At 43.7% G+C, this 9941-nt stretch overlaps 1 protein-coding gene across 1 annotated transcript; it reads right to left on the reverse strand. All coding sequences in view use genetic code 11, as the record gives it.

The window, feature by feature from the left end:
• Positions 1-2855: 2855 nt before the first annotated feature.
• EGR_07796 (hypothetical protein) lies at positions 2856-5614 on the reverse strand (the record flags this gene model as incomplete). The annotated part of the gene is made up of 3 exons (XM_024497045.1): positions 2856-2975; positions 3995-4127; positions 5472-5614. 3 exons carry the CDS (start codon positions 5612-5614, stop codon positions 2856-2858), a joined length of 396 nt encoding a protein of 131 aa, XP_024348533.1.
• Between the last annotated feature and the right edge of the window lie 4327 nt (positions 5615-9941).

Below are 9941 nucleotides of genomic sequence, written 5' to 3' on the forward strand. Positions count from 1 at the left end.
GCACGCATACACACTGCACGGACTTGCTTACTCTTGCCTGCAAATCAAAACACCTTCATCGAAGTGGCGTTTGATTTGGTGATCTGCAAACAGGCATTTGGCTCCCTCGCAGTGGAACACGAGCCCTCCTTCATATGCGTGAACTGTCAACGTTACCCACGGAAATGTAGACATGAACAGCCTCAATGTGGAGGCAAAAGCACTGCAGACATTTGGAACGGAGCTCCTTTTTGGGAGTAGTTTATAAGTGGGGTATTAATTGCCTAAATATCAGGATTTTCCGACACCGGAAATTATGTTGATACTGAAGAGCCATTGCCTCATGTGGTGCGGCCTCACCATAGCCTGCAAGCCTCGGCAACTATGCTGATTGATGGGTCAAAGTAGAGCTTCCTAAGTTGTCAAAATCTAGATCAAATTGTGATGAGGACGCTGCCTATGAAGAAACTGATCTCGGTTTCGGCATCTGTGCACAAATTTAGGCGAAACTTGTAAGGCGATACAATTTGGAAGAAAAACTACTAAAGATCCTTTAAAATATTTAAGAATACAGGCGATAAGAAATAACTTTGTTTTCCAAATGGATGTGATAAGGTTTACCTGGATGGGCATTAAGAAACTAAGGCTTTCGTTGGATGCAATGCTGGGCAGTGTATTGGAGGAGGGAAAAGGGCTATTGAGCGAATTATTGGAAGTATTGCAAATCGAATGGACGCAAAGATGAGCTTTCTAAATGTTTTACATGAAAATGAAGTAGCATCTAAAAAGACTGGGTAAACCAGACAAGGTGCTGATTTAGAGTTGAACATGCCTTGAAATTTACCAGTATTTTGATTGCGCCCAAGATAAACGGGAAATTGCAAGAACATTCTTCTTGATTGTCCGTAGTTTGAAAGAATGAGGGGGAATAGTTTAGAGTCTAACAGAATGGAGAAAAGGATGGATTACGCAAAGCTGAGGAAAAGTGCAGAGGATTTTGAAGTGAAAAGGTTGGGTTTAGTGCCCCATCGCAATTTTTGCAGCGCAAAACCGTAAACTCCTGCTAAAGCTTCTGAGTTGCGAATTGAACCCGCTAGCCGAGGGAGTTGGTTTTGCAGAAGTGGACAGCTATGCACCCAGTGACGCGGGATGGAGGTGAATCGCGGATTGCTCGTTCTTCCAAAAGTTGGGGGCGTTTAGCGTAGTCCTTGTCTTTGTTGGTAATATCATCAACGGTGTACGGAGGTCAGGGTTCACGCTAGTTCCGAGTACGTTTCTTCCTGGGGAATGGATGACATCCGTTCTGTCACGGGACGCATATTCGCTGAACGCCTCTCGCCTAGAAGGTGTAACCAAACAAACACGTATTCCAAATCAACCAAACTATTCCACTAACATCAAGACGTGGTTACTTTTTTGGGCTTTGATGATCTCTGATACTACCGAAACTGCTGTAGCAGTCGTCAATGTCCTGTAAGGCGTCTAACTCAAATAAATGCATCCTACGAAAAATGAGTAATACTGGGACGATGAGAAAGGCTAAATTAGTTCAGCGTTAATACCTTCTAGACGACAGTCTTTTAAATGATCTAAACGCATCCTGCATACCTCGGTGTGCCTAGCCAACCATTCAAGATCCGACCACGCAATATATATAACACTACGGTAATGATAGATCAAACGATAATGCAGGTACCGCTTTGGAAAGGAAGAGAGGGAGTAAGTGGAAACGGGGATACACGGAGGGAGAGGTCTTAAACGTGAACGTACGAGGTTTGTGTTAGAAGACAAAGCCTGATACTCTGCAAGGATGTTCATTTAAATGGGGCAGAATTCAAGGGAGTGGTGTAGACTGTGTGTAATCACAGTGCTATTTGCATCTAACAATGAAGGCAATGACTTCTAAACTGTGATCCACGTTAAGAGACAAGTCATCTTAGTGATATTTTCTTCACTTCATTACAGGCGCCAGTATGATCAGGCTTTGATATTCATGATATCTTCCTCTGCTGCCAGTTTCACCAGTCTTCCTCTAATCTTTAAAATAGTCGTAACGCCTGATGTAGAAATAAAACAATTCACTAAAAAATTCAGTTTTGGAAATGCTCACTCGTCTTACAGTTTCACTTGTTCTCCCTTCGTTCGGCAGTCTCGGTCGATGCCACCCAGGTGCCTCAACACGGCTTGCCAATCGGAAAGGCAATGCCAGCTAATTGTTCATACTCCTACCTTTCCACTGGTTCTAAATATGCCAACAATGAGAAGAATTCACTGCACCAATAGATATATACAAGTTTTATGGTGCAGAACCAGCAGACGTCTCCATGCAGTCAGTGTTGAGATATGCGCCTTATGCCATATGGACCAAACTGAATCGGAGAACGTTATACGGTCCTGATGAGGGCCACTTCATTCACTCCAGATTGTTCAGCTAATTCTCCTATTGTAGCACCTCTGGATGTCAAATTATCATTTAGTTTTAAGGAGCCTTTCTTTGCATTTAAGCTTGGTGCTTGTTTTTATTTGGTGGTTCGTTTCACGGGAGAATATGGGTTGTGTAGCAAGGTCCTGTCATCACCGTCTAGGAGACACGTAACCTGGTTGCACGTCCCTTGGAATGATTCCTCCTATTCGGTGAGTTACAGTTTGTGGGACTTGACATTGCAAATGGAGAGTCAACGCGTAGGCCCAACAGCTCCACTTCTCCTAATAATAAAAAAGTTGAATCATGTGTGACCCATCACTTCTTTTTGCATGTTGATTACAAATTATCCACAAATCTTGGGTTATATTTTACCATGAACCCATAATCAGAGGAAAAAATGGTAAGTTTCTTAATTTTAGTAGGCAGGAATTGGTTTCTGCATAAGTTGAGATCAGTTAAAGAAATCTTTCTCAAGACGTGTTTCAAATGTTAGTCCACTAAACATTAGTAAAAGTTTCATTCTTTCACAATCAACTATTTCGAATGCCTTGAGGCATGCGAGATCTCCAATCTGTGGAACCGAAAGAAACAACTACACTAGGAGTAAAAAAGAGCAGATCTCTGATTTAAAAGCCAATACATCAACTAGGATCTTTGACTGAACTGTGTGTCTGGCTTTAAAATTTTGCTTCAAATATGCGTGTGATCAATGGAAATAATGGTGGGATCCAGCTCCTAGAGAGGTGAGGATGGAAGTGGGGATGGAGAAAGTATCTGAAGCAGTGTTCCTAAATCTGAACCTATGACATTCTATTTAAAATGTGGCAGCGACCCCACAAGCAACATAATTGACAGGCCAGTAATTACACGTGCGTCATTGATGGGTCATTCCATGTTTATTGATATAGATGAGCCTACGGGGAAGGTCATTGAGTTTCACCATTGCCCTTCAGTTGTCTACCACATCTGGTGGGGTAGGACTAAGAAAGTTTAGCAGTGGAAGAGCGGATGCCGCGTCATGATCCCTGTAAAGGACAAGTTCAAACAAGTCTATCACTTGCAATTGGAGATGATGGAGAAAGTGGTCGTGAACACCGCGGTAGAACTGAAAATACTCAACCCCACAACTGAGACAATTTATTCATTACGCAATAAGCAGTGTTAGAAAGGAGTAAGGCAAGACATACTGTTGAATTGATGTCCATCAGAGTGAAGTTGGAGAATGGCTTTGGGTGTTTAGGTGAGAAAGGGAGGATGTGTTGTAACTTAAATGACTCCAGGCGAATCCACCAATCAAATCAACAAATGTGAAGGTGGCCAGAGACACTGCAACGGCTAGAGCCATGATCCGGAATGAGGGAGACTAAACCTTTTTATCCCCGTGGAGAAAGAAGACATCGGTCATGACTAAGACAGCCGCACACACAATAGCAATGCCAGTGGCCGTCTGTCTCTCTTCCCATTACCTACGTGCCTAACTACTGTCTACTTACCATTACAATGACCCACCCCTGTATTTGCCAACTTCGTAAAATATAAGACAAGGCGCCTTAATTCGCAGTCTGCAAGTCTTTAGAAGCAAAACCACACATGACATAAACAGTGCCGTTGTAATTTCCACTGGTTACTGGCATCATATACGCGCACAGCCAAAGAAACAGCAACAATAAAGCATAAGAAAATTAAATTAGTTCCATTATCTTTGACAATTAGGTAGTTGACACTACAATACCAAATTGGAACACAGCCTCTCCTTCTTTTAGGCTAGACTGGATCATTAGGCTAATGGAGGTGAGATGACCTAAAGAGGAAGCAAGTGACAAACGACTTGCTGCGTGCATCCAAGTGACTGTGCTACATACCAATGGAATAGAAGGGCAAAATAACACCTTCACACCAGCAATACTTTAATTTAACCACTTAAAAAGGGTATTTATGCTTGCGCGAAGAGTAGTCCTTTGAGATGACCAATCAAGACAATGCAAGACAAAGGTATAAAGGTCATTGTGATCTTCAGTGTTTAGTTGTCAAATTAAATGTGAGAATGACAGAGAGAGCAAAGGTGGCAAGAAAGGCAACGAAAGTGGGATCACGTTTGCACAATAGCAGACTCCAACGATGGAGAGAACAACGGAGATGACTGCTAATAGAGGGGCTGTAATCGTGCTCCAGGAGGAGTAGTCAAACAGAATTAGGAGGATAAGAATAATGCCTGCGTTGAGGACAACCAAACGGCTGTTAAGAGGAGGGCACCTATTGCCTTGTGATAGGGATAGCGGACACACTGGCCAAGTGGAATGCTGCCTCCACAATTCCAGCCATCATAGCCGATGGCGAAGAAGAACAGAAAAGCAACCAAAAGGGCTAAAATTACGTACACCACCTTCCGATCCATAGTTCCTGTGGCCTCGTTCTCCTCCTCCTCCCCCTCCTTGTCCTTCGCCCTCTTCTCCCCTCTCGCTTCATTCGCCCCTTTAAATACTCATACCGCGGTCAAATTCATTTCACAGCACGTGTCTCGTTCTGTCGATGGTACTAAACGTGGCAGTAGGTTCCCCCTGTAGGCACACGTCGCAGCCTACCCCAGCCTCCAGTCCAGACACCGTAGTGCAAGGTGACCAACCATTTTTTGTTGTATTGCTGCAAAGGACGGTGTGAAGTGGTGTTGACCGATGACCTAAACCCCGCATATGGTGGAGGCGCGAACAGTTGGTGGGTGACACTGGTGGCGGGTTCTGCCTCACAAGGGTATCTAGTACGCACCTGAGGAACCTATCCACCGCAACGATGGATACAATCTCTATGGGTGCACGCTTCCATAACAGGCTGTTGAAGGAGAACCCAATAGCACTGTCTTCTCAGGAATTAGGGAACTCACAAGTTCAGGCTGATTTGAGTATCCTTTGAAATCTTGCTCGGGCTCAATGTATATCGTCTTTTCCTTTTTTTTTTTATAGTTCTTGAAATGCCACTTGGTAGCAGAACCCTTCGAGGTCCAACAACCACACCTCTCACCCCTTTTAGGGTAGATTCAAATTGTGGGTGCTCTTTCTGCCACTAAGCTCACCAAAAGGCATTGTTAAATGGGTATATGCATGACCCCTTTCTGCACGTTCCACCGGTACCACGATCTGACAGAAGCATTAACCGTAAATGCTCATCTTGTGGTCTTTCTTCACCAAGAAAATAGAGCAGCATCTCAGCTCCCATATGCTGAAGTGGTAGCTCTCCAACAAACCAAAAATTGATGGATTGTTTATTATGGGCAGGTCAGTGTTGGATTTTCCCATTATTATTGAGGTAGATGGGCTTAAGGAAAAGATGACTGTGAATTTACTTTTGCCTTTCACCTGTCTACTACGCCTGATGGGGGTAGAGGCAGACTCTCACTGCAAGTCTGCACCTACTTCGTACCAAGAAAGCTTAGCATTGAGAGCACGGAGGTAGCGGCATCAATTCGCAGCGGTTAAATTGATACCTGCCGATCACTAAATACCGCTGAATTAATGTCTATCAGCGTGAGGAGGGAAATGCCGCGGAAGGGGAGAGAAGAATGTGGTATGCCTCAAATGACTCCAGACAGCTTTACTGACCACCTAATGCAAGCTGATAGTGACCAGACACACTGCAACGGCCATAGCTGCGATCACGATTAAGAGAGACTAAATCCTCTGATCCCAATAGTAGTGGCAGTAGAAGACACCGGTCATGCCTAAGCTAGCCACTCACACAACGACAATGCCAGTGGTCTTATTCACTATGATGAGGGTCACGGGAACAGCACCAAGGAGGCTGGTAAAATTGGCTTTCAGGAGGGTGTCGCTAGTTGTTGTGTAGACTTCCTTCCATATGCATGTACCAGTAAGAATATGACCAACATCCAAAACTGAAGGGCCAATAGCCATGAAGAAGAGTGTAGCCGCCTCAGCGCTAAGTGGGAGGTATCATCCAAACATACGAAATCTTATTTTGCCAGCAGGGTAAAACGCACTTACTTCTATTTATAGGCTCCTTTTATCCCACACTCATAGCCTGCGGGGCAGAAGAAATACCCACGTCTAGTCCGAGATAGGCCACTTCTTGCTGATGGGTCACATGATTTTCAAGCGGTAATTTAACACGATCCTAGTAAATGGATCAAACATCCGCACAGGGACCGCAAGATTTTCGCATTATGGGTCAGTAAAACCACTAAGAGTAGTTAAAGCAGCTGGTTTAGAAAGACTTCTAGACTAACCTCAGGCAGTAAGAGCAGCTGAATGTGAGAGTAGGGGTTGGAATTCTCGAGAAACCTGTAATATTGCCTAATCATGGTGCAATAACCTAATTACATGGCCTTAGTGGTGTGAGAAATCACCACATCAAGGTTGCACACATCATAACTTGCATGAGGGTTATTAACCGATTGACGGCTGTGAGAGGAGGTGGACTCGTCAACCAGAAGAAAGATGAAACGCGGGACTGCAGCAAAGACACCATTCTCCTGTACATGCTGTGAGTCCATGGAAAAGGAAGACTGAAGGTGGAAGGCAATACAGTGACTCTTGAGGTCCTCCGCCAATTTCATCGGTCAGGCATTTGTCCTTTTCTCTCCAGTTGGCTCATGATTAGACCCTTCCAATTATTCAGTTAAGGATTCCTGATGGAGCAGATTTATATCCACGACAAAACAAAACACTAAGTATGCTTTCCACCCACAATACTTCTACACCGTGGTAATCCTCGATTGTCCTTTGCGAAAGTATGACTTGACAACCAAAATGTACAGTAAATGGTATTGAGCAGATGATATCTTCAAAGATGACACTAAACAATCACTTTAGTTTTGTCCCCATCGTCATGACCGCTATGGAAGCAGAACTTACATGGGCAAGGCTATCAGTGCCAAATTTTATTTGTTCACATTCACCTATGCATATTTCACACAAAAAGGAAACAGGAGTGTTCTCATTAGCCGCTATCAAGCAGGATTTCTATGCTACTAAAATGAAATTAGCAGTGATAGTCAATGGCGAAATTTGAAGAAAATACAACGACAGCGGGCTGTGTACCAAACAATGAGGCTGGGGGAAGGCGCCTATTGGACCCTCGAAGAGCAGATGTTGAAGAAGTTTGCTACCACCTTTTTCTGATAAACTGTTTGACAAGCCACCAACGACGCTGGCGCCCAATGTCTGAGCAAAACAAAGCAAATGTCTTTTATTAATGGTTTGTTTGATACTAATCTTTATTTGAGGAAAGCCCTTCTTCCCCGACGTCATTTTTTGGAGCTGCGACTTGGTTATACCAGAAGTTGACTTTACCATTCGCATTGACCGCAATCCCGTCACCTCTGCTCGTTTCACATTTAACCTTCCACCTGCGGCGGTGTGGATCATCAGATGACCTCCTACCATTCCCAAGCCTTTCGTTGCAGCGCTGCTGGGTTGTTTTGAATAAATGTTTGTCTGAGAAAATAAGCGTAACATAGTCTAAAAGTGGTAATGTCTCCAGTCTCCGCACTTCTTTTCACTGTCAAGTTTGACAAGCATATCTGCACACCACTATCCTATCCACCGCGGTCACAGAACTCACCATTTTTGAGGTGCACATTTCCATCAATTTATCGCCTCCTCTGCAAGGCAAGTAAAAGTGTAGTGCTTTGTTAAATTCTTTAACCCTGTGTTTAGCTAAGCGGCGCTCAACTCTCCACAGATTGTGCTTCTAATCGTCGCCGTGCCAGTAGACTCAGATCCTCTGTTCATCAGTACTATTGCAATACGATAGTGGTTTATCCCCCGGTATGGGTGAGGAGCTACTTTTGTACTTTGAGTTAGCCTTCTTGTACCTCGCTGGGTGGGCTGGCCCTTCGGGCCATGCCAATAGTCCAGACACCTTCTCTGCGCTGAAGTATATATTCTGTCCGAGTATTGTGCCTTCTTTCGTCTTCAAGTAATCTGGAGACGCTACACTATACCACCGGCCATGTTACCATGACTTCTTAAAACTTCAAGGAACACTCATAATGCTGCCTGCATAATAATCTGAAAATTCCATTTTTTTTTATGCAAGGTGCATGTAAACACTTTGCAGTTTCTTCTGTAGATCTCTCGAGGTCCAAAACTTGCATTGAGAAGTCCAAATTCAGGTGGCACTACATTTTCACCCTTAAGGTATTTGTGCCACCAGGAGTACACTACTGCAATAAAAGTTCTTAACAAAAGTAAATGATTTCACAAAACATTTTCTTCTTCATAATTTTAGCTCAAAGGTTACTCCTTGTTGGAATGCATGCCAATTCATTTTTCATTCGGAAAACAAGTTTCCAACATTTACATACTTTTAAAAAGATCACTTATTTTGCCAAATTTTTGATCAAATTGTTGAGAGAGGCACTGGAATGATCGTATCACCCTTTTAAAACGGGCCATCGCCACCATTTAAAAATAATTATGATGTGACTGCATTCTTTGTAATTCGTGGATCGTTAATAGTATATGACATATTACGGAAATAATAAACGTGACCTAAAACATTCACCTCAAACTTCTATGCACTGACGATGCAAGAAGTTAAATCAGCCTGGCATTAACCCCTCCGAGACAGCAGTCTCTCGTCGTCTCCTCGTCATCGTCTCCGCCTTTCACTAGCGATGGAGAAAATCTGTAGGGACTGTCTGTTTTTTCCAGTCAGTGACGCCTTGGGATAAGGTGGCACAGCATTTCTCCCACTCAATATTTAGGGTTATCCCTACCTACATGAGGGCCAAGAAAGGTGTTTGGGAGGAGCGCATAGAATCTGATGTGTTTTCTGAATTTAAGGGCAGAGCAAATTTTATATTTTGCAGTTTTAAGTCCAATTCCACATCTTTCTTGACAGGGAAGAGGTCCGCTGACGTTGCCACCAGTGCTATAAGTTTGATGTTTGCCTCTTACGCATTCGACTTTATGTGCTTCGAAAGGAGGGCTGATTAGGGACCTTTTTATTAATAATATTAGCAAAGATGTACACTGACCAGGGATATGCATGTAGTCAGTTCACTTCTTTCTTCTCAGAGGTAGATGACGTTCTCTCCGTCACGAAATTCGTGTTCGCTAAAAGCCTCTCCCCTGAACGTTCAGGCCAGCACGCATTCCAAAACAGCTAAACTATTCGGACATTGTCGAGATATGATCGACGATGGGGTATGATTGAATTCTTCCTAATTCCTGGATCACTTATACTATCGCATCTGCTGTGGCAATGTACCTCATATGATTAGACCCTCATCAGTGTGACCTGTACAGAACAACCGTGGACAGGAAATGCGCTATGTGTACGCAATGAGCAGATTTGTAATGCTTACATGCGTTGGGTTTCCTTCTTCTCCTCCTCCGGTATTCACCACGCTCACATATTCGAGTTGGCGTTGACAGTTCACGCATATGAAGGAGGGCTCGTGTTCCACTGCGAGGGAACCAAATGCCTGTTCGCGGATCGCCAAATCGGACACCATCTCGATGAAGATGTTTTGATTTGCAGGCAAGAGTAAGCAAGTCCGTGCAGTGTGTATGCGTGG

Source organism: Echinococcus granulosus (assembly GCF_000524195.1).
Source record: "Echinococcus granulosus chromosome Unknown EG_S00087, whole genome shotgun sequence".
In the NCBI taxonomy this organism is placed as follows: Eukaryota; Metazoa; Platyhelminthes; class Cestoda; order Cyclophyllidea; family Taeniidae; genus Echinococcus; species Echinococcus granulosus.